At 36.1% G+C, this 25,491-nt stretch overlaps 1 protein-coding gene across 6 annotated transcripts in view; it reads left to right on the top strand.

The window, feature by feature from the left end:
• The window catches only part of EML5 (EMAP like 5), a 185,316-nt gene that overhangs the window by 54,508 nt on the left and 105,317 nt on the right, over nucleotides 1–25,491 (top strand). For all 6 annotated transcript variants that reach the window (XM_043556797.1, XM_043556796.1, XM_043556798.1 and 3 more), the window contains 3 exons: nucleotides 12,529–12,666; nucleotides 17,064–17,320; nucleotides 18,426–18,638. In XM_043556797.1, the coding sequence (XP_043412732.1) occupies nucleotides 12,529–12,666; nucleotides 17,064–17,320; nucleotides 18,426–18,638 (608 nt within the window). The remainder of the gene's footprint in view (nucleotides 1–12,528; nucleotides 12,667–17,063; nucleotides 17,321–18,425; nucleotides 18,639–25,491) is intronic.

Here is a 25,491-nt window from a genome sequence, read left to right as displayed (position 1 = left end):
CTTGATCCCCTTGGTCCTCAGGGTGGATCTCTGTACCTGGAATATCCCTCCTGCTTGTAGTTTGTTGTGCTGGGGGTGTGGTACCCGACTACGTCTCTGCTCCCCCTACCATTCCCGTTTTGACTGCTACTTTATGTCTTTAGCTATAGTCAATCTGTCCTGTTAATCTTCAGGTTATCTTCAGAGTGAATTGTATTATACGTAGCTGTTGCCTCCATGTATACATGTGAGGAGGTAAGCTTAGGATCCTTCTGTTCTACCATCTTCCTAGTCCATCACTGATGAGAATTTAGGTTCTTCCAGTTTTGTGCTATTAAATACAGTGCTTGCAATGAATGTCCTTTTACTATGCTATTTTGTACATGTGTAAACATGCATATCTCTGTGGAACTTCTTAGTGTTCAAATGATGTATGAATTTTAAATTTTGATAGATAATGTCTTATATAGAGGCAATAACCATTTATATACCTGTGTATACAATAAACAGAAGAGATAATATATTAAAATACGGTGAGTGTGCAAGTTAGCCAAATCCAGAATGTGGGGAGCTCTGGAAGGCAAATACTTAGTTTCTTCAATAACTTAAGAATAAAAAGGGGGGAGGGAGGAAGGAAGCTACAGAAAAAGATTTAAAGGACATAGCAACAACTGTAGTATATGGACCTTCCTTGGAGCCTAACTCTAAGGACCCAAAGGAATGCTGTGTGAAAACATATGTATATAACCATATATATGCCATATAACGTATGGCAGTGCCTGTTTTCCCATACCCATGGCAGCACTAATTATCCCAAAAGGTATGAAATGATCTTTTGTTATGCTGTGAAAGCACTCATTTCTCTCATATTGAGAGGTGTTGAGTATGTTTACTTATGTTTAGAGGACGTTTGTATTTCCTTTTCTCTGACCTGTCTGTTCAAGTTCTTTGCCTATTTTCTATTAGCTCATTGGTTTTTCTCTAATTACTTTAAAATATCTCACATCTGTATATATTTGAAAGAAATTAGCAGATGGTCTATGATAGTGGTTCTCAAAGTGTGGTTCTTGGACTAGCAGCATCAATATTCCTTATAAGAAATGCAAATTCTCATGTCTTAACCAGGACCTGATATCAGAAATTTGTGGTTTAACTTGGGGTGCCTGGTTGTCGATATGTCCTTTAAATCTTTTTCTGTAGCTTCCATCCTCCCTCCCCCTTTTTATTCTTATTTGTTGAAGAAATTAAGTATTCACCTTCCAGAGCTCCCCACATTCTGGATTTGGCCAACTTGCACACTCACTGTATTTTAATACATTCTCTCTTCCCTTTATTGTATAAACTGATAAGTAGGTCTAGAGATTTGACGAGATGCAGTTACAAATTTTAACCAAGAATATTTCCTAGATGGTAACGTGTATCCCTGTTTGGTGGGATCTAATGTGTATTCTCTTTTTCAAATCATTTTAGCAGCCATTGATGGTTATTATCTACTTCACTGTTTCTCAACCTTTTTTGAATTGTTTTCCTAATGAGAATTTTTAGATATTTTTTCCCCAGATTATACCCCCTTCATGTGAAATTTTAACACCACAAAAAGTACATCTCTGTTTTTGTATTTTGGCCCATTAGAGAGCCACAAACCATTATACTACTTAAAATTTTCATTCCTAAGGACTAATTTTTAGCCCCCTTGGGAACCTTCTTACACTCTTGGTGGAAATGCAAACTGGTGCAGCCACTGTAGAAAACAGTATGGCATTTCCTCAAAAAGTTAAAAATAGAACTACCCTATGACCCAGCAATTGTACTACTAGGTATTTATCCAAAGGATACGAAAATACTGATTGGAAGGGACACGTGCACTCCAATGTCTGTAGCAGCACTGTCAACAATAGGCAAATTATGGAAAGAGCCAAAATGTTCATCTGATAAATGGATAGAGAAGATATGGTATATACACAAACGTGCGTGTGCGCACACCAATATTATTCAGCTCTCAAAAGTAATGAAATCTTGCCATTTGCAATGATGTGGGTGGAGCTAGAGTGCATTATGTGAACCAAAACAAGTCAGAGAAAGACAAATACCATATGATTTCACTCATGTGGAATTTAAGAAAAAAAAACAGATGAACATAGAGGAAGGAGGAAAAAAGGGAAAAAAGAGAGGGAGGCAAACCATAAGAGACTCTTAACTATAGAGAACAAACTGAGGGTTGCTGGAGGGGAGGTGGGCAGAGGATGGGCAGAGGATGCCAGTGCTTAGTGGGCACTAAGGGCACTTGTGAAGAGCACTTGGTGTTACATGTAAGTGAAGAATTACTAAATTCTACCCCTGAAACCAGTATTACACTACATATTAACTAACTAGAATTTAAAAGCTTGAAACAAATAAAAATAATCATTTTTAGTCCCTTTGGGGCAGTATTGCACCTGTCAAAAATCCACGACCTAGATCTTTTATTAAGAGTTTCATATATGGTATTTTAACTTCATCACTCATAGTCATTAGTTAGGTATCCTATCTCTATAAAAAGAATTTCTCCTCATCAGCTGTTTGGTTATCTTGGGTATAATTTGTACAAGAAAACAGGAAAGTGCTTAATTCTTTCTCATTTACTAGTTTAAAACATTGTTGGTTCCCTGGAATTCTTTGTGTAATCTATTCACATTTCTTATCATTTTTTGTAGGATTGTAGATTATTTCCTCCTTTATAGTTAGCAGTTTTTTATATGTTATAGATATTAACTGTTTCTGATGTAAGTTGAAAATAATTTTCACCAATTTGTTACTTGCTTTTTACTTTGCTTAGGTTTTTTGCCACACAAATGTTTTTTTTTTGTTATTTTATGAACTGAACAATATTTTCTTTTATGATTTCTGAGTTTTCTACCATCGAGAAATCTGCAAAGTTAAAAAAGTTTTCAGTATATGCTTCTGTGTTTTAATGGCTTTATTTTGTATGTTTAACTGCTAACCTGTGTAAAATTTACTTCAGTATAAGAAATAAAGTGGAATATGCAACCTAATCTTTCTAGATAACAGTGTTCATCCATCCTGTTTTTTACTGTCATTGCGCTACTCAGTTCTCTGTGGATGGGAAATGCCATAGCTCTGTGTCCACCTGGAAATTTAGTGTGGGATTACACTTACCCATGTGCTTTGTTAGGAACTATCTTATAATTCATTTTAGGAGAACTGCTGTTACCAGTTGCATAGCTGTTGGAAAAAAGGCAGCTTGTCCTTGAGAAGTAATTGCTCAGTCTTCGGTTTCTGTTTTGTTGGGGAAGTTATTGGGAAGGATCTCTTGCATTGAAAACAACTAAAAATGTTGGTTAAAATGTAAAATCTTCAAGGAATAGTCAAGATATTAAAGAACTATTATCCAAATTGTGAAAGAAAATGGGAATTTAGGAGCACAAGCAGGCCAATGCCACTTTGCCTTGAGGGCATTTGTCTTCCTTTGACTGAACTTGACCTTTGTAGCTTTCTCCTAGGGCATGGGGGCAGATGTCAAGACCCAAGGCCCCGTTCAAAGAGAATGAAATATTGCCATTTGCAATGACGTGGATGGAGCTAGAATGTTTTATGCTAAGTGAAATAAGTTAGAGAAAGACAGATCCCATATGATTTCACTCATATACGGAATTTAAGAAACAAAACATTATGAACATAGAGGAAGGGAAGGCAAAATAAGATAAAAACAGGAGGCAAACCATAAGAGGTTCGTAAATACAGAGAATAAACTGAGGGTTGCTGGAGAGGTGGTGGGTAGGGGGATGGGCTAAATGGGTGATGGGCATTAAGGAGGACACTTGTTGGCATGAACACCGGGTGTTATATATAAGGGATGAATCACTAGGTTCTACTCCTGAAACCAATACTACACTGTATGTTAACTAACTTGAGTTTAAATAAATACATTTAAAAAAAGAAAAAGAAAAAAAACCTCAAGGCACACCCATGGAATGTAGGCCAGCATACTCTGCTAAAACACCTCTGAAAAAAATATCCCCTGTAATTTGTGTGGGAATAGAGATCTTGTTTCAAGTTTTGATAGCACAGGAAGAGTAGTATAAAGCTGCTTGATGATGTTATTCAAACAACATTAGTTATTGTCAAAATAACTTTACCATGGTATAAGTTTTACATAAAATTGCTTCTTTTACATTGTAACTTTAGATTGAATTCATTAAGAAACAGCATCAAATCTTCAGTGAAAGCTAATTTCCAAAGCTGTTAAGTTTTTATAATAGTAATTGAGGGCATTTCTGGTTCTGAAAAATTTCATTCTAGACTCTGAGATCAAAATAGCATAATAATACTTTACCACTGTTAATTAAGCCATTAACTGCTGTGTGGTACAGCAAGTTGGGATTTTGAGCTTCTGTTCCTGACAAAACTTCAGAACTATTGGTTCAAAACATGATTCAGTTTTTTTTTGTTGTTTTGTTTGCAAAATACTTGCTAAAGAATAATATAGTGAGGGGTGCCTGGGTGGCTCAGGTTGCTCAGTTGAGCATCTGACGTTTGGTTTGGTGATTCTCACGACATGGGATCAAGCCATGCCTCCAGCTCCGCACTCAAAGCACAGAGCCTGCTTGGGATATTCTCTCTGTCTCTCTCTCAAAATAAATAAACTTAAAAAAAAACAGTGAATAATTGTAGGCTTTTTGAACAAAACCTTACATTTTTATAGGCTTTGTAAGTTTGCCACGGCTATTTTTTTCTATCCATGTTTTTCAGCCCCATCTAATGCCACTTTACATTGTATTGGTTTAGTGCTTTTTCACTTAACGTCTTTGAAAACATTCTAGCTTGTAGTTGTTCCACACTGACTAGCGACAGAAACTAATTTTTCATTGCTTCAAACTTGGCATTGACTCTTCAAATAAATAACTTAGTAGTATTGTTAACATCTGTTGACTCACCAGAATTCAGGGAAACCACTGAATATTGTTTGTCTTGTTTTTAGTCAACTGTTGGTGGTTTTTCCAACACCTTCAACTCTTTGAGAAACTATTCTGACCTAAAAGCTAGGACACATTTATTTTCCTAGACACATTTTCTCTGGAAACATTTCTTTAGCCACTGCAATTTAAAATAATATAATTAATCCATTACCAAGAAACAGCTTTCCTTGTTTGGCTAACAAGCCACTTAGAAACTTAACTTTTGTTGACATCACATTTTAATTTTTAAATTTGAATTTTTCTAATCATTGCTTTCCTGTGAGTCAAAGATACCGTGATGAGTACTTAGTCCAGTAATGTTAATCTGTATCTGTGTTTTTTTAGAGCAGCTATAGTGTTATTGCATAATACAGTGCTGTACCATCTAAATCAGTAACGATATAATTCATGCTCCACTGTGCCTTAAAAATGCAACCTGTGAAGTTCACTTTTCTCTTTTTCTTCTTGTTTTGACACAATGGGTATATGTGATTAATACACCTAGCACTGAAATTCTGTCAGCTTGTAACTCTGTCACTGCAATTTGTAGTGCATGGAAGGGGCAGTACAAAGTGATATGAACGTCACATACCATCTGCTGTTCCTTTGGCAACAACTCCACTCTGCCTCTGCAGTATGAAAGCAACCATGTAAACAAAAAGTGTGGCTGTGTTTCCATGAAACTTGATTTACAGACACTGAAATTTGAATTTGCTAGAATTCTCTCATATCTCAAAACGTTGTCATTTAAAATTTTTGTCCCAACCATTTAAAAATGTAAAAACCATTCTTACCTTTCCAGACTGTACAAAAACAGACAGTGGTCCTGGTTTGGCCTACAGGCTGTGGATTGCTAACCCTTGTGGTAGAGCATAAAGTCTTTGGTAAATACAATTGTTATTGAAATACTGAAAGTTTTCCTTTGGAATCAGGAAGAAGACAGTGATGTCGACTTTCACCATTATATTTGTCACCATCATATTCAGCTGTAGACTAGAAATCTTTGTCAGCACAGTAAGGCTATATCTGTGTAATATATTTATATAAAGATATTTGGTTTGGAATGGAAGAAACAACTGTCATTTGCTGATGTTATGATTATATATGTATAAAATCAAAAAGAAAATGCAGAGAAATTATTGGAATTAAAAAGATAGTTTAACAAATTTCCTAGCTATAAAAGCAATATACAAAACCATTTTTCCTATAAAACATCAACAAATAGAATGTTTAAAAAAAAAAAAAACTGCTTAGGGGAAGAGAAGGCACACACCGGTCTGGCTGTGGCCCCAGCGGTGGGCTGGGGCATACATCAGGTCTGACTGCGGCCCTGCCCACCAACGCAAGTTATTCAAGACAGCACAGGGGAAGTGCCCCGCAGTCCCGCGCCACTCCAGGGACTATCCAAAATGACGAAACGGAAGAATTCCCCTCAGAAAAGTGTCCAGGAAATAACAACAGCTAACGAACTGATCAAAAAGGATTTAAACAATATAACAGAAAGTGAACTTAGAATAATAGTCATAAAATTAATCGCTGGGCTTGAAAACAGTATAAAGGACAGCAGAGAATCTCTTGCTACAGAGATCAAGGGACTAAGGAACAGCCAGGAGGAGCTAAAAAATGAGATCAATGAACTGCAAAATAAAATGGAGACAACTATGGCTCGGATTGAAGAGGCAGAGGAGAGAATAGGTGAACTAGAAGATAAAATTATGGGGGCGCCTGGGTGGCGCAGTCGGTTAAGCGTCCGACTTCAGCCAGGTCACGATCTCGCGGTCCGTGAGTTCGAGCCCCGCGTCGGGCTCTGGGCTGATGGCTCAGAGCCTGGAGCCTGTTTCCGATTCTGTGTCTCCCTCTCTCTCTGCCCCTCCCCTGTTCATGCTCTGTCTCTCTCTGTCCCAAAAAAATAAACGTTGAAAAAAAAATTATTTAAAAAAAAAAAGAAGATAAAATTATGGACAAAGAAGAAGCTGAGAAAAAGATAAAAAAATCCAGGAGTATGAGGGGAAAATTAGAGAACTAAGTGATGCACTAAAGAGAAATAATCTACACATAATTGGTATTCCAGAGGAGGAAGAGAGGGAAAGGTGCTGAAGGTGTACTTGAAGAAATAATAGCTGAGAACTTCCTGGATCTGGGGAAGGAAAAAGGCATTGAAATCCAAGAGGCACAGAGAACTCCCTTCAGACGTAACTTGAATCGATCTTCTGCACGACATATCATAGTGAAACTGGCAAAATACAAGGATAAAGAGAAAATTCTGAAAGCAGCTAGAGATAAACGTGTTCTAACATACAAAGGGAGACCTATAAGACTCGTGACTGATCTCTCTACTGAAACTTGGCAGGCCAGAAAGGAATGGCAGGAGATCTTCAATGTGATGAACAGAAAAAATGTGCAGCCGAGAATCCTTTATCCAGCAAGTCTGTCATTTAGAATAGAAGGAGAGATAAAGGTCTTCCCAAACAAACAAAAACTGAAGGAATTAGTCACCACTAAACCAGCCCTACAAGAGATCCTAAGGGGGATCCTGTGAGACAAAGTACCAGAGACATCACTACAAGCATGAAACCTACGGACATCACAATGACTCTAAACCCATATCTTTCTGTAATAACACTGAATGTAAATAGACTAAATGAGCCAACCAAAAGACATAGGGTATCAGAATGGATAACAAGACCCATCTATTTGCTGTCTAAAAGACACTCATTTTAGACCTGAGAACACCTTCAGATTGAGAGTGAGGGGATGGAGAACTATATATCATGCCACTGGAAGTCAAAGCTGGAGTAGCCATACTTATATCAGACAAACTAGACTTTAAATCAAAGGCTGTAACAAGAGATGAAGAAGGGCATTATATAATAATCACAGGGTCTATCCATCAGGAAGAGCTAACAATTATAAATGTCTATGCGCCGAATACAGGAGCCCCCAAATATATAAAACAATTACTCATAAACATAAGCAACCTTATTGATAAGAATGTGGTAATTGCAGGGGACTTTAACACTCCACTTACAGAAATGGATAGGTCATCTAGACACACAGTCAATAAAGAAACAAGGGCCCTAAATGATACATTGGATCAGATGGACTTGACAGATATAGTTAGAACTCTGCATCCCAAAGCAACAGAATATACTTTCTTCTCAAGTGCACATGGAACCTTCTCCAAGATAGATCACATACTGGGTCACAAAACAGCCCTTCATAAGTATACAAGAATTAAAATCATACCATGCATACTTTCAGACCACAATGTGATGAAGCTTGAAATCAACCACAGGAAAAAGTCTGGAAAACATCCAAAAGCATGGAGGTTAAAGAACACCCTACTAAAGAATGAATGGGTCAACCAGGCAATTAGAGAAGAAATTTAAAAATATATGGAAACAAATGAAAATGAAAATACAACAATCCAAATGCTTTGGGATGCAGCGAAGGCAGTCCTGAGAGGAAAATACATTGCAATCCAGGCCTATCTCAAGAAACAAGAAAATCCCAAATACAAAATCTAACAGCACACCTAAAGGAAATAGAAGCAGAACAGCAAAGGCAGCCTAAACCCAGCAGAAGAAGAGAAATAATAAAGATCAGAGCAGAAATAAACAATATAGAATCTAAAAAAACTGTAGAGCAGATCAACGAAACCAAGAGTTGGTTTTTTGAAAAAATAAACAAAATTGATAAATCTCTAGCCAGGCTTCTCAAAAAGAAAAGGGAGATGACCCAAATAGATAAAATCATGAATGAAAATGGAATTATTACAACCAATCCCTCAGAGATACAAGCAATTATCAGGGAATACTATGAAAAATTATATGCCAACAAACTGGACAACCTGGAAGAAATGGACAAATTTCTTAACACCCTTAACACGCTTCCAAAACTCAATCAGGAAGAAATAGAAAGCTTGAACAGACCCATAACCAGCAAAGAAATTGAATCAGTCATCAAAAATCTCCCAACAAATAAGAGTCCAGGACCAGATGGCTTCCCCGGGGAGTTCTACCAGACGTTTAAAGCAGAGATAATACCTATCCTTCTCAAGCTATTCCAAAAAATAGAAAGGGAAGGAAAACTTCCAGACTCATTCTATGAAGCCAGTATTACTTTGATTCCTAAACCAGACAGAGACCCAGTGGAAAAAGAGAACTACAGGCCAATATCCCTGACCAATATGGATGCAAAAATTCTCAATAAGATACTAGCAAACCGAATTCAACAGCATATAAAAAGAAATACTCACCATGATCAAGTGGGATTCATTCCTGGGATGCAGGGCTGGTTCAACATTCGCAAATCAATCAGTGTGATACATCACATTAATAAAAGAAAAGATAAGAACCATATGATCCTGTCAATCGATGCAGAAAAGGCCTTTGATAAAATTCAGCAAGGTTTCTTAATAAAAACCCTTGAGAAAGTTGGGATAGAAGGAACATACTTAAGGATCATAAAAGCCATTTATGAAAAGCCCACAGCTAACATCATCCTCAATGGGGAAAAACTGAGAGCTTTTTCCCTGAGATCAGGAACACGACAGGGATGTCCACTCTCACCGCTGTTGTTTAACATAGTGTTGGAAGTTCTAGCATCAGCAATCAGACAACAAAAGGAAATCAAAGGCATCAAAATTGGCAAAGATGAAGTCAAGCTTTCCCTTTTTGCAGATGACATGATATTATACATGGAAAATCTGATAGACTCCACCAGAAGTCTGCTAGAACGGATACATGAATTTAGCAAAGTTTCAGGATACAAAATCAAGGTACAGAAATCAGTTGCATTCTTATACACTAATAATGAAGCAACAGAAAGACAAATAAAGAAACTGATCCCATTCACAATTGCACCAAGAAGCATAAAATACCTAGGAATAAATCTAACCAAAGATGTACAAGATCTGTATGCTGAAAACTATGGAAAGCTTATGAAGGAAATTGAAGAAGATACAAAGAAATGGAAAAAACATTCCGTGCTCATGGATTGGAAGAATAAATATTCTTAAAATGTCAATACTACCCAAAGCTATCTACACATTCAGTGCAATCCCAATCAAAATTGCAGCAGCATTCTTCTCGAAACTAGAACAAGCAATCCTAAAATTCATATGGAACCACAAAAGGCCCCGAATAGCCAAAGTAATTTTGAAGAAGAAGACCAAAGCAGGAGGCATCACAATCCCAGACTTTAGCCTCTACTACAAAGCTGTCATCATCAAGACAGCATGGTACTGGCACAAAAACAGACACATAGACCAATGGAATCGAATAGAAACCCCAGAACTAGACCCACAAACGTATGGCCAACTCATCTTTGACAAAGCAGGAAAGAACATCCAATGGAAAAAAGACAGCCTCTTTAACAAATGGTGCTGGGAGGACTGGACAGCAACATGCAGAAGATTGAAACTAGACCACTTTCTCACACCATTCACAAAAATAAACTCAAAATGGATAAAGGACCTGAATGTGAGACAGGAAACCATCAAAACCCTAGAGGAGAAAGCAGGAAAAGACCTCTCTGACCTCAGCCGTAGCAATTTCTTACTTGACACATCCCCAAAGGCAAGGGAATTAAAAGCAAAAATGAACTACTGGGACCTCATGAAGATAAAAAGCTTCTGCACAGCAAAGGAAACAACCAACAAAACTGAAAGGCAACCAACGGAATGGGAAAAGATATTTGCAAATGACATATCAGACAAAGGGCTAGTATCCAAAATCTATAAAGAGCTCACCAGACTCCACACCTGAAAAACAAATAATCCAGTGAAGAAATGGGCAGAAAACATGAATAGACACTTCTCTAAAGAAGACATCCAGATGGCCAACAGGCACATAAAAAGATGCTCAACGTTGCTCCTCATCAGGGAAATACAAATCAAAACCACACTCAGATATCACCTCACACCAGTGAGAGTGGCCAAAATGAACAAATCAGGAGACTATAGGTGCTGGCGAGGATGTGGAGAAACGGGAACCCTCTTGCACTGTTGGTGGGAATGCAAATTGGTGCAGCCACTCTGGAAAACAGTGTGGAGGTTCCTCAAAAAATTAAAAATAGACCTACCCTGTGACCCAACAATAGCACTGCTAGGAATTTACCCAAGGGATACAGGAGTACTGATGCATAGGGGCACTTGTACCCCAATGTTTATAGCAGCACTCTCAACAATAGCCAAATGATGGAAAGAGCCTAAATGTCCATCAACTGATGAATGGATAAAGAAATTGTGGTGTATATACACAATGGAGTACTACGTGGCAATGAGAAAGCATGAAATATGGCCCTTTGTAGCAACATGGATGGAACTGGAGAGTGTGATGCTAAGTGAAATAAGCCATACAGAGAAAGACAGATACCATATGTGTTCACTCTTATGTGGATCCTGAGAAACTTAACAGGAACCCATGGGGGAGGGGAAGGAAAAAAAAAAAAAGAGGTTAGATTGGGAGAGAGCCAAAGCATAAGAGACTCTTAAAAACTGAGAACAAACTGAAGGTTGATGGGGGGTGGGAGGGAGGGGAGGGTGATGGGTATTGAGGAGGGCACCTTTTGGGATGAGCCCTGGGTGTTGTATGGAAACCAATTTGACAATAAACTTCATATATTGAAAGAAAAAAACACTGTTCTAAAAACACTTAAAAAATCTAGTTTTGCTGATCTTTTCCTAACCTCTTGGGGTAGATTTCTGTTCATTAAATTGTAGCATTTGTTTTTACAATATCTGTATTTAAAGTTCTCCTAAGTACTATTTCAGCTGAATCCCACAAGTTTTGATATGAAACATTTTATTATAACTTGAAAATATTAACTAATTTTCATTTGTATTTTTTCTTTGTCCTTTAGGATGTTTAGAAGTATAATTCTTAATTTTTCAAACAATGGCATTTTCTACTTACCCATTATAGATTTCTAACATTAGAGTCTGGAACAGACTCTGAATTTGCATAGTCTTAAATGTTACTCTTAAGTTTAAAGACTATAGGGACGCCTGGGTGGCTCAGTCGGTTAAGTGGCCGACTTCGGCTGGATCATGATCTTGCAGTTTGTGAGTTTGAGCCCCGTGTCGGGCTCTGTGCAGACAGTTCGGAGCCTGGAGCCTGCTTCGGATTCTGTGTCTCCCTCTCTCTCTGCTGCTCCCCTGCTCATGCTCTATTTCTCTCTGTCTCTCAAAAATAAATGTTTAAAAAAAATTTTAAGACTATATATATAGTATATACCATATACCGCTATACCACACGCAGTCACACACCCCTTATATATACCATATGTATGTATGTGTATATGTATACATACATGTGTGGGTGTGTGTATCCCCTTTGATCAGAGTAGAAATCATCTACCTAAAATGAATGATTGGAAAAACTTGATGTCATTACAATTGGAATTCTTATCTTTTAAAATATGAACAGTATTCCTATTTTTATAAATAAGATCTCCTTCTGACAAAGCAAAGTGTTAAAATTCTAGTTTCATCTTACTTTCTTAAAATGAGATGATTATTTTAACCAAAATCTTTTCATAGAGTTTTTTTAAGCGCACAGTGGTTAATTACTCTTTTAATTAAATGTTACAGGATATGGAGTCTAATAGATCATGCACTAATAGCAAGGTGTAATATGGAAGAACCAATTCGTTGTGCAGCTATAAATGTAGATGGAATCCATCTTGCCCTTGGAATGAAGGATGGCTCATTCACTGTACTTAGAGTAAGGTATGATATTGGAGTAGAAATAAAAACAGTAAATTTTTTTAAGTGAGACTATATAATACTCATTGTTTTTACCCATTTCCTTTCCTCCCTCCCTTCTTATTAATATATATACACATACACACATATATATCAGATATTACTTTTATTGAATATTAAGTATATTAATAAAAATGGCTTTGTCAGAAAGTGGTTAACTCAAAAACCTTGGTTTTAGGGGTTAAGAATGTTTAGTGAATTAATGGCTAAAATTTTGAGCTACAAATTTGGGTTTTGACTTCCATTCCTTGGTAGTATTGGTTTTCAGTAATGATCCTCTGCCATTACTGGTGGGTGGGGGGTAGCCTTGGGGCAGTTAAAAATGGGTGAAATGTTTGTTATTTGTAGCTTTATTCTTTGAAAAAAAAATGCCAATTTTTTTTTTTTTTTGTTTGCATCATTAGAAAAGTTGAAAGAATTTGTTAAAGCAGTTAACATCCTGTGTTGAATTGTAGTTATGGTGCATTCAACTGAATTCTATATAGCTATTAAAAACTTTGCTGTAGATCCATGTGTGTTCATAAGCATATATACTTACAGAATCCTTCTCCTTAGCTAGTGAGTGGTAGGACCACCTTTTTAGTTGCCCAGTCCAGAAATCATTAATTCATTTCTCTCTTTTGCCTCCCTTGTGTAGTTAATCACAGAGTTCTGGAGAATCTATTTCCTGAGTAGTCTTCAAATTAATCTGCTTCCTCCCATTCTCACCATTGTACTCTTGTATGGGCTTCTGCAATCTCCTAACTGGATTGGTGCGATAGTGTCTCAGCAGGTCTCCTTACCTCCTGTTTTGCTTCTTTCAAGACTTTTTCTTATTCACTCTTCAGTTCACTATTTTGAAATACATTTGTTTGCAGTCCTCCTCTTCCTAAAATACGATAAAAGCTTAGCACTGTCCTTAAGTGGAAGTTCATAATCCTTAACATAGCCAGTAATGCCCATCTCCAGCCTGTTTCTTTCTACCTCAGTCTCTTTCTTTCAACTGTATAAAACATCTTTTGCTTCTTCAGGTACCTCGTGTTCTCTTGTACTTCTGTTTCTTTTTTCTTTTTCTTTCTTTCTTTCTTTCTTTCTTTTTTTTTTTTTTTGTACTTCTGTTTCTCTAGACACTGACTCTTTTCTGGGACAGATTTTTACAATGAGATATGGTAAGATTTTTCTCTTGTACTGCTTTTTAAATTGTGATAAAATATGTGTAATATAAAATTTACCATCTTAACCATATTTCAAAATTCAATGGCATTAAGTACATTTACATTGTTTTGCAACCAAGAATTTGAGATGCTTGGAAAATGTCTAAGAGTTCCTCTTGTTTAGCTTGTATGCATTAAAAATAGTGATTATTTTTGTTAATTGTACATTTATTTCACCTTTCAATTATTTGCAAGTAACTGGGTGAATAAGTTCTTATTTCTAATAAGTCAGTGTTTAAGCAACGGAGTCCAACATTGCTGACAGGATCACTGGAGTGGTGATTATGACTGCTGCATGCCTTTGTAGTTTAACCACAAAACTTTAACTCAATATTCTTCTTTTTTTTTTTTTTTTTACTTTCTATAATTTATTTATTTTTATAATTTACATCCGAGTTAGCACATGGTGCAACAGTGATTTCAGAAGTAGATTCCTTAAGCCCCTTACCCATTTAGCCCATTCCCCCCCACAACCCCTCCAGCAACTCTCATTTTGTTCTCTAAGAGTCTCTTATGTTTTGTCCCCCTCCCTGTTTTTATATTTTGTTTTTTATTATTTTGCTTCCCTTCCCTTATTTTCATCTGTTTTGTATCTTAAAAGTCTTTGTATGAGTGAAGTCATATGTCTTTTTCTAATTTCGCTTAGTATAATACCTTCTAGTCCCATCCACGTAGTTGCAAATGGCAAGATTTCATTCTTTTTGATTGCTGAGTAATACTCCATTGTATATATATAACACATCATCTTTATCCATTCATCCATTGATGGACATTTGAGCTCTTTCCATACTTTGGCTATTGTTGTAACTCAATATTCTTAGTCCTAAATTCACCTGGTCACTGTTTCTTCTTGGTTTGTGGTATATATTCTCTATACCATAAAGCAAAATTCATAAGTGTAGCTGTACTAACGTACCCTCATATTATGACTGGAGGAATATTGAATAGATTTGAATCTAACGCACTGGTTATTATTACTATTTTTTTTTTCAGTAGGCTCCAGGCCCAGCATGGAGCCCAATGTGGGGCTTGAACTCACGACCCTGAGATCAAAACCTGAGCTGAGATCGAGAGTTGGATGTGTTTAACCAACTGAGCCATCCAAGGTTCCCCCTAATACACTGATCCTCTTTTATTTAAAAAAAAATTTTTTTATTAGAGAACGAACACCTGCATGAGAGCATGTGCACAAGAGTGCGTGGGCGAATAGGGGAGAGGGGCAGAGGGGAAGAGAGAGAATCTTAAGCAGGCTCTATGCCCAGCATGGAGCCCCATGCAAGGTTTGATCCCATGACCCTGGGATCATGACCTGAGCTGAAATCAAGAGTCGAATGCTCAACCAACTGAGCCGTGCAGGCACCCCCACACTGATTCTTAAATTGAGGTACAGGTGATGTGCCAGCACAAAGTTACATAACTTCTAGAGCATCTCTTCCTTGTGATAAAAATTGTTACCAATTTTATATTAAAATAAACATTAATATCGTGGAATTAAATGAAAAAAGTGCAAATATTTTTAAAATTAGAAGATATATACATGTAAAACTTTGACTTATGGTGGGCTGCATGGTGTGATGCACAGCAGACTCTTCAGAGGCACTCATTCATTCTCATGAATAGTTAGGAAGACTTTAGAGGAAGAGCTTGATAAGCACAGTTAACAAATTTCCTGGGGGATAGAATAAAGTTTCTTGCAGGGTATGGAGTAGGCTTTGGTTGTAAAAACATTGTCATTTTAGATTCTACCAGTGGCTGGCCATTTGTCTCTTTCTGACCGTGTCACTACCACATTATGTCAACTTTAAAAGGATTAGGATAGGGGTTGCCTGGGTAGTTCAGTCGGTTAAGTGTACAACTCTTGATTTCGGCTCAGGTCACCATCTCATGGTTTGTGGGATCGAGTCCCCGGTCTGGCTCTGCACTGACAGCACAGAGCCTGCTTGGGATTCTCTCTCTCTCTCTCTCTCTCTCTCTCTCTCTCTCTCTCTCTTCTCTTTCTCTCTTTCTCTCTTTCTCTCTTTCTCTCTTTTTCTCTTTCTCTCTCTCCCCTGCTCATGCTGGCACACTCTCTTTTCTCTTTCTCACAAAATAAATAAAATAAACTTTAAAAAAGAAAAAAAAGAAAAAAGCTTTTGCTAACACTACCCTGTCTCTAAGGCCAGGAAACATCAGTCTTCATCTAGGTTGATACTCAGCAGTATTTGGCCCCCTTAACCACCCCCTCCTTTTCAAAACATCCTCTTCCCAGACTTTGAATGTTAATTCTCTTTCTCTTTTCAGCCTACTTCTCCTGCTTCCATTTTCTTTATAGGCTCATTATCTTGGGCCTACCAGTAGGTATTGGAGGACATCAAAGTTCATGCCTAGGCTTGTCCTTCTTCTTACTGTGTTTTCTCCCTTTGATAGTCTTATCCTGCCTCCAGTTTCAGTTTCCAGCCATAGCCTGATGGTTCCAAATACATTCCAAGTTCTCACTCTCACCTCTCCTCTGAACTCCAGCTGTGTATTTCCAGTTGTTTATTTAACATCACTTGGATGTCTCAGAGGCATCTGCAATACAGCGTGTCCCAAACTAAAACTCAGTTATAAGGCATCATTGAAAAAATTGTTTAACTTTACTGGTTGAAATGGCCGTTAATTGGGAAGAATTTGTACTGTATTAAAAAAGCTCAAAGAGGTTAAAATAAAAATAATTAGCGGTGCCTATATAAAGATATACATTCAAGTGTCTTACTGAATACAAATCAATTCCTCTTTTCCTTATTTCTTGAATGTAATTTTGCACATTTGTCTGATTATAAAAATTTATTTGAAAATCAGTGTTTGTAATTAAGCATTTTTCATAAACTCAGTATTTCCAAGGAACTTCATCATAAAAATCTGTGATTTTATTTCCTTTATTGTATGAAAATTTAGTATGAATCTTTAAACTACCTTAAAGTAATTAAAAAACTAAAATTCAGCATTTTCTTCTACTTCCAGCATATTTGGTCCTCTTATATTTCTGTTCAACAAAGTAATTGTTCCTGAATTAATATTTGTATCATTTATATTTGTTTTATAATTTATAAATACTTGATATAGCCTCATAGTCATTTTAGACACATTTGAAAACTGAACTGATTCTCAAATGACTTGTTTTCATGCGCTCTCATTTTTTCTTTACAGAGATATGACCGAAGTTGTACATATTAAAGACAGGAAGGAGGCAATTCATGAGTTAAAGTATTCCCCAGATGGAACTTACCTTGCTGTTGGATGCAATGACAGCTCAGTTGATATCTATGGCGTTGCGCAACGTTATAAAAAGTTTGGGGAATGTGTTGGGTCGCTTAGTTTCATCACTCATCTTGACTGGTCCTCAGATAGTAGATATTTACAGACAAATGATGGAAATGGTAAAAGACTTTTTTATAGGATGCCAGGTAAAAGTTTCTAAGTTTCTAATAAATTAATATTATTTATGGATTTTTAGTACCTGTAAAATATTTTAGAATTTGATGAGAAATAGAGTATAAAATACATTTGATTACAGGAAATTAAAGAAGATCTGAGCTCATGTTTCAGGCATTATGATCTTTTTCATCAGGCTGCCCTATTGAAATCTTTTTGGTTCTTCATTAAAACTTCTTTGCTTGGAGGATCTAAAACCTACTTGATGTTGAATTCCGTGATATGTGAGGAGTATTTGGTAAAGTCCTACTCTGTGTTAGAAAGTCAAAGTGCCATTTTTATGGGTGGAACTAATTAAATATAATTGCTAACAATACCTGTCCATAAATTGTTTGGTTTTTTTTTTTTTGTGGTTACCTCAAATAAATTTTGTAAATATCCATTCTATAGCTAAAACCCTAAATTTGAGAGAGTTTCCACCAAAGATTTGTAAAAGAATTAGAGCAACCATCAAAATGTTATCTCTCAGTACCTCAGTTAGTTGGATGCTTAATGAATTAGTCACTATTTTCCAACAACTTATTTAATAAAACTAGCTGCATAATTAAATTAATGCCTCTCCCTAAAAGTTTTTTTTATTACCAATGTGTGTGTGTGTAATTAGGACCAAATCCTAACGCCCTGATCCCTAATATAAATGTATTACTCCCTGGCCATCCTTCCTTCATGGTCCTTCAGTTTTCTTTTTTTCTCTCAACCATGTATATTCTTAGGTTTCTCATTTAAAAGCTGATTTGCCACTTTCTTACAGCTTTTACTTGTTCTTCTGACTTACAGTGTTGTGACTAATCTGGCGTGATTTTAGTAGGATTAATGTTTATTCTCCACTTGAGTAAACCTGCTAAGCTACATCAGAATCAAATCTGTGTGTCTCTAATTTGGGTAGTGGCTTTTTAAATAATTTCCTTTCGTTTAGTTTTCTTCTCTCCTTACCGTATTCACCTACCTATTCATGCTACTCTCCTTTAACTGTAGTGCAAAGAAATTTTGGAGTTTACCATGTTTTCAGTATAATTTATGCTTGAGAAAAAATAAAATGAAATAACTTCTTAAATTAAGACTATTATTTATTTTTAGGAGGAAAAGAAGTGACAAACAAAGAAGAAATAAAAGGTGTTCATTGGGCTTCATGGACATGTGTTTCAGGCCTTGAAGTAAATGGAATTTGGCCCAAGTATTCAGATATCAATGATATAAATTCAGTAGATGGAAATTATATTGGCCAAGTTTTAGTTACAGCTGATGACTATGGAATTATAAAATTATTCCGATATCCTTGTTTAAGAAAAGGTATTTTTTCTTTCAAAATACTATTAAGTAGCTCGTCTGTTATAAAAGACTTTTAGGAGCACCTGGGTGGCTTAGTCAGTTAAGCATATGACTCTCAGTTCGTCTCAGGTCATGATTCATGGTCCTGTGAGTTCGAGATTTGTGTCAGGCTCTGCGCTGACAGTGAGGAAGCTGCTTGGGATTCTCTCTCCCTCACTCACACTGTCTGTCTGTCTCTCTCAAAACAAATAAATTAATTAGAAAAATTGTTTTAAGTAAAAGACTTTTAAGTTCTTGTAGAAAATTAGTCGAGATAAAAGGGTTTATATTTTTTTAAATATGTATACTAATTGGTGAAGGGTTGCATGAAAATGAACAGAATTAGCTACATTTATTTTGCTAATTTAAAAATTGTTTGTTACCGTTATTTTGGACGTGAAATTTTTATTAGAAGATTATTTTTGAACTCACATTAAGAATTTACTAATACTTTACCTCTTTTTAAAGAATCATTTTCTCTCCACTCCCAGAATTATTTGATAGAGTCAGACTATACAATGAGAGACACACTTTTCTTATTTCTAATTATCTTTAATCATTTAACTTGTTAAACATGTATCTTTTAGAAGACATTTTTTTCTCATGGCTTTTTCTCAAGAATCTCTCAGGTCATAATTTGGAACCTGTTGGTTTCTTGGTTGGTTTTCATGTACAGGTGTGTTTTTGTTTAAATCCTTAACATATATTGTTTTGGCATTTATATACTTTGTGTAAACAGTCAGGGTAAGATAAATAAGAGATCTTATCATTGTTTATTTTCTACACATTTTATGTATCACCTTTTTTTCTTGGATCTCTACTTAAATGATGATATTAAACATTCTGTTCATAGACTTGGGGATAATTAAGTGAAATACTGTGTATTACTGTGTGGAACAAAGCATGGGACAAATAAATATTTGAGTTAGCTTATAACAAGTCCATAAGTACTAAAATAATTATATGAATAGACAATTAGTATCAGGAAATTAGTTTCCTGGAAACCAAAAATAAAACAGGACACAAAATAATTTTCATCGTAAGTATTTTAAGCCTTTTTTTAAAACCCTTTTAATTTGAGTGTAGTTGATATACATGTTTTGTTTTTTTAAGTGAACTTGTCTCATCGTGGGGCTCAGATTCATGACCCCAAGATCTAGAATCGTGTGATCTATCAACTGAGCCAGATGTTTTTTTAAAAAGTGTTTTTCACTATTCAGGGAAAGCAGAGTTTTTTTTCCGAGATTTAATTTTCAAAGAATTCTCTCATATAGTATGGAGCTTTAGATTAGGTGCAGTGAGTATATACCTAGGGCATTAATATCTGTAGCAAATGTAGTAATTATTTTTACCTGGTCATTGGTAAAAGCTTTTAGATACATGTTAAAATGCAGTTCAGTAAAAAGTGAACAGCTGAATAGTTGTGTTTAAGTAGGTAGTTCAGATATGTCATTTGCAAAGGAATGGGAGAAGATATTTGCAAATAACATATCGGATAAAGTATTACTATCCAAAATCTATGAAGAACTTATGAAACTCTACACCCCCAAAATAAATAATCCTGTTAAGAAGTAAGCAGAAGACATGAACATTTTTCCAAAGAAGACATCCAGATAGCTAACAGACACATGAAAAGATGGTCAACATCAGTCATCATCAAGGAAATACAAATCAAAGCACAATGAGCTACTACCTCACACCTGTCAGAATGGCTAAAATTAACAACTCAGGCAATAACAGAGGTTGGTGAGAAATGTGGGAATGCAAACTGGTGTAGCCACTCTGGAAAACTATATGGAGGTTCTTCAAAGGTTAAAACAGAACTACCCTATGTCCCAGCAATTGCACTACTAGGTATTTACCCAAAGGAATCAAAAATACAGATTCAAAGGGGCATATGCACCCCAATGTTTATAATAGCATTATCAACAATAGCCGGACTATGGAAAGAGCCCAAAAGTCCATTGACGGTTGAATGGATACAGAAAATGTGGGAATATATATATATATACAGTGGAATATTACTCAGCCATCAAAAAGAATGAAATCTTGCCATTTGCAATGACGTAGATGGAACTAGAGTTTATTAAGCTAAGTTACATAAGTCAGTCAGAGAAAGACAAATACTATATGATTTCACTTGTATGTGGAATTTAAGAAATAAAACAGATGAATATATGGGAAGGATAAAAAATATAGAGAAGGAACCCATAAGAGACTCTTAATTATGGAGAAGAAACAGGTTTGATGAAGGGAGGTAGGAATGGGGGGTGGGCCAAATGAGTGATGGCTATTAAGGAGGGCACTTGTGATGAGCACAGGTGTTATATGTAAGTGACAAATCACTAAATTCTACACCTGAAACCAATTTTTACCATATATGTTAATTAACTAGAATTCGATTAAAAACTTGAAAAAAAAATAGGTAGTTTATGTTGAACTTAAGGGCCCAATTTTCCTAGAATTCTATGCTAGCGTTTCTGTTGTGCCTTTACACTAAAATGGTAAATTCCAGATCTTGCGACCTCTGGGGTGTTGTCGATTCCTACTTGTAGGATTTCAACTTCCTAGCTGAAACTGCATCATCCATAAGTAATGCTAAGTGTGTTAATGAAGCCTAGCTAAATCTCTAGTAATTAAAGTATCCTGTTTCTGGATCCCACCACGTAGCCAGGACATCAGAGTCAGTGGCACAAAAGATTTTATTATGGGGGCGCCCGGGTGGCTCAGTCGGTTAGGCGTCCGACTTCAGCTCAGGTCATGATCTCGTGGTCTGTGAGTTTGAGCCCCGCGTCAGACTCTGTGCTGACCACTCAGAGCCTGGAACCTGTTTCAGATTCTGTGTCTCCCTCTCTCTCTGACCCTCCCCCATTCATGCTCTGTCTCTCTCTGTCTCAAAAATAAATAAACGTTAAAAAAAAAATTTTTTTTAAAAAAGCTTTTATTATGACTCAAGATGAAACTTGCTTAGTTAGAAGGTGTGTGGAATCAGTAAGATTAATCATGATGGTCTTAATCTTAGATATTGATTCTGCACACTGTTTCATATACTGACCCTATTCAAAAACAAAAATAATTTTCTGAGCTTTCTTAGTCAAGTGAATTGGATTTATTGACAGTTTTTATCTTTTGTAACAGGGAAGGATATTTCTGTTGCACAGTTATTTCATTTTTAAAATGTATAGTATTCTGAATTTTGGGAATATTTTACTGAAGTCTTAGAAAAATTAGTCTTACTCAGTCACTGCTTCAAGAATATAAATTGTTTTCCTTACTTTTCTTTTTGTGATATTTTTATTAGAAATTTATTTTATGGTAAAGGTTTTTATTTCTAGGCACTTGTGAGTTAGCTTGAGACTGGGTAAGTAATTGGGGGAACAGAAGATAGGATATAACTGCTGCATCTTTTTAAAAATATATATATTATTTTTAGAGGAAGACAAAGAGCGTGATTTGGGGAGAGGGGCAGAGGGAGAGAGAGAGAATCCCAAACAGGCTCCATGCTCAGTGCTGAGCCCAACTTGGGGCTGGATCCCATGACCCTGGGATCATGACTTGAGCTGAAATCAAGAATCTGTTGCTCAACTGACTGAGCCACCCAGGTGCCACATAACTACTGCATCTTTAATGAATTAGTAGAAATATTTTAAGATTCTGTGTTTATTGAATTTATATACTTACATAAAGTTAGTATTACTAGAAAAATTCTCTTTTAGATTAGTTATGAAGTTTTACATTCTTTTTTTTTTTAATGTTTATTTTTGAGAGAGTGCAGGTAGGGGTGGGGCAGAGATTGGGGACAGAACATCTGACTCTTGATTTTGGCTCAGGTCATGATTGTTGTGGGATCAAAGGTTGTGGAATCAAGCCCCGTGTTGGGCTCCACACTGAGCATAGAGCCTGCTTAAGATTCTCTCTCCCTCCCCCTCTTCCCTGCTTGTGTTTGTTCTCAAAAAAAAGAAGGGGGGGAGGGTAGGTGATGGGCATTGAAGAGGGCATCTTTTGGGATGAGCACTGGGTGTTGTATGGAAACCAATTTGACAACAAATTTCATATATTAAAAAAAAAGATACATTTCATGCGTTTATTCTTCTGTGGTGGACATTTGAGTAATTTCCAGTTTTTGCTATTATATGCAAGTTTCTCAAAGATGTATACTTAGGAGTGAAATTGCTAGGTCATAGAGAATTTATAAGAAAATGCCAAATTGTTTTCCAAAGTGGTTATACCATTTTTAAAACCCTGTTGATCCACATCCTTTTCAACACTTGGCATTGCTACACTTTTTAATTTGTGTAAGTCTGATTAGTTTAAATGGTGTCTCATTGTGGTCTTAATTTTCATTTATCTAGTGAGATGGATCATTTCCCCATTGTTTTTGGTTTTCTGCATTTCCTTTTCTGTCAAACATGGACTTAATATCTTTTGCCTATTTTTCTATGGAGTTGTTTTTTTTATTAAGTTATTTTATACTCTAAATACAAATGATTTGTAATTTTTATGGGTTGCAAATGTGTTTTTCCAGTTTTTACTTACTTTTATAACAATTACAATAATTACTATTATTGTGCCTTTTGTTGACCAGTTCTTAATTGCAACGTAGTCAAATATGTCTCTTTTTTTTGATGAATAGTTCTGTTTTGTGTATTAAAATAATATTATACTAGGATCAGATAGATAGTGTCATGTTTTATAAAAAAAAGTGTTAAGGTCATTAAAACATAGTTAAATAGGAAAATATCTTTTGTCATATTGCTACAGTTTATTGAAGGGATTAGCTCATATTGATTTTATACTAAAATATACTTTAAAACAATTAGAAAAGAAATGGGATCACCAAAAAAATTTTTTAGTATTTTGCTTTAGCCTCATCAAGAATTGTCTTCCCCTTCTCCTTTAAATCAGGAAGTTCCTATGACTATTCTATCTTGTTCCCATAAATCTTTTCTCTGAAACATTCTAATTGATGACATACTATTTAGGCCTTACCTATTCTTCTGTCATTTCCTGTCTTAGGCCAGGGTTTTCATAGTGAAGGAACTTTGAGAGCTTATAATCTAACTTCTTTTAGAATGGAAATGGAGTCCAAGAGAGGTTATGTGATGTGCTCAAGCTCCTGTGCTATTAAGTAGTCAAGCAGACTCTTTAGCAAGCTGTAGTCTTTTTATTTCAATTTCTAATATTCTTTACATCACGTTTTGTCCCCTTTTGTAAGGGTTGGAGTCATGTTCATGCCCTCTGATTTCCTTCAATATTCTTCCCTCTTCTATAACCTAGTATTCTAACTCAAGTGTACATAGTAAAGGGAAATGTGATCTTTGTTTTTCTTTCTTTTTCTTCAAATAGTTAATGAATATTTCTTGTGTTCCAGGCACTAGGGGGATATAGAGTAAACAAGATGCTATCCCTGTCCTCAGAGAGCTTATAGTTTATTAGAGGAATTAGCAAGTAAATAGATTATTACATTTCAGTGTTGTAAGTATAATTACACAGGGTAATCACAGGGAATTCTGGAAACATGTAGGATGATACTGTTGGTTTTAGTGAGTCAGAGTCACTTTGTGAAAGGTGGGACATTGAGGTTCACTTTTAAGATACCTGTTTCTCATAGTTAAATAAGCAGTGCTGATTATTAAATAATTATTAATATTGTCCATTTAATTATAAATAACTAGCTTCCCTTAGACTTATTCTATAACTTGTTTGTTAAGCTGCCATGGTTCTTTCTTCCAGAGAGATTGATCTTTGAGTAGTTGTAGAATACAATTTGGAAGGGACTCAGAAGGTTATCTGTAACTTAGAGAGTTATTTACAACTCTCTTGGGGCTATTGCCCATTGCAGTTAATTAGAATACATGCTCATACAACTTCCTCGTATGCCTAAATATGACAATATTAGTACATCTTAAAAACTCGGAATTTTGGGGGCTCCTGGGTGGCTCAGCCGGTTAAGCAGCTGACTTCGGCTCAGGTCATGATCTCGCGGTCCGTGAGTTCGAGCCCCGTGTCGGGCTCTGTGCTGACAGCTCAGAGCCTGGAGCCTGTTTCAGATTCTGTGTCTCCCTCTCTCTGACCCTCCCCCGTTCATGCTTTGTCTCTGTCTCAAAAATAAACATTTAAAAAAAATTTTAATAAAACAAAGCTCAGAATTTTGTTTGCTGGAATCTCTGGCTTTACTTTCTCTTTTAATATATATATTTTTTCTTTTTGAGAGAGAGTGAGCAGAGAAGAGGCAAAGAGAGAGGGGGAGAAAGAAAGATAGAATCCCAAGCAGGCTCCGTGCTGTCAGTACAGAGCCTGACACAGGGCTTGATCTCATGAACCATGAGATCACGATGTGAACTGAGATCAAGAGTCAAACACTTAATGACTGAACCACCCAGACACCCTTCTGGCTTTACTTTTTTAAAACTCTGGTGGCTAAGAGTACTTAAAGGACCCCATCAAAGAAAGTAATAGCCAAAGTCCTCTCGATGATTAAATTATGCATTCTCATATGAGAGAGATGGGACTAAATCTTACCGTATTGGACTTTCCTGGGTGAACTGTGGCAGGTTACCTATCTAGAAAGTTACTGACTTGTATTTAGCTACATAAAAAAAATTGGTTCCTAAAATTTAACAGCATTGCTATTAAGCAGCAGTAAATTGTAATTTTAGATGAGTCTTGGTCAAATCTTTTATGCTTTCATTAAGATGCTATCCCTAAATTCATAGCCAAGGTAAAAGTTCATCTCCAGATTTTAATTGATGGAGCTTTGCCATCCTGACATACAGGTCTTCTATAACTTAATTAAAAAATTGTAAAACATTGGGGCACCTGGTAGCTCAGTTGG

This window comes from Prionailurus bengalensis, chromosome B3, assembly GCF_016509475.1.
Source record: "Prionailurus bengalensis isolate Pbe53 chromosome B3, Fcat_Pben_1.1_paternal_pri, whole genome shotgun sequence".
Classification (NCBI taxonomy): domain Eukaryota; kingdom Metazoa; phylum Chordata; class Mammalia; order Carnivora; family Felidae; genus Prionailurus; species Prionailurus bengalensis.
The sequence above is the reverse complement of the archived record's forward strand: the minus strand, read 5'-3'. Positions and strand labels throughout refer to the sequence as shown.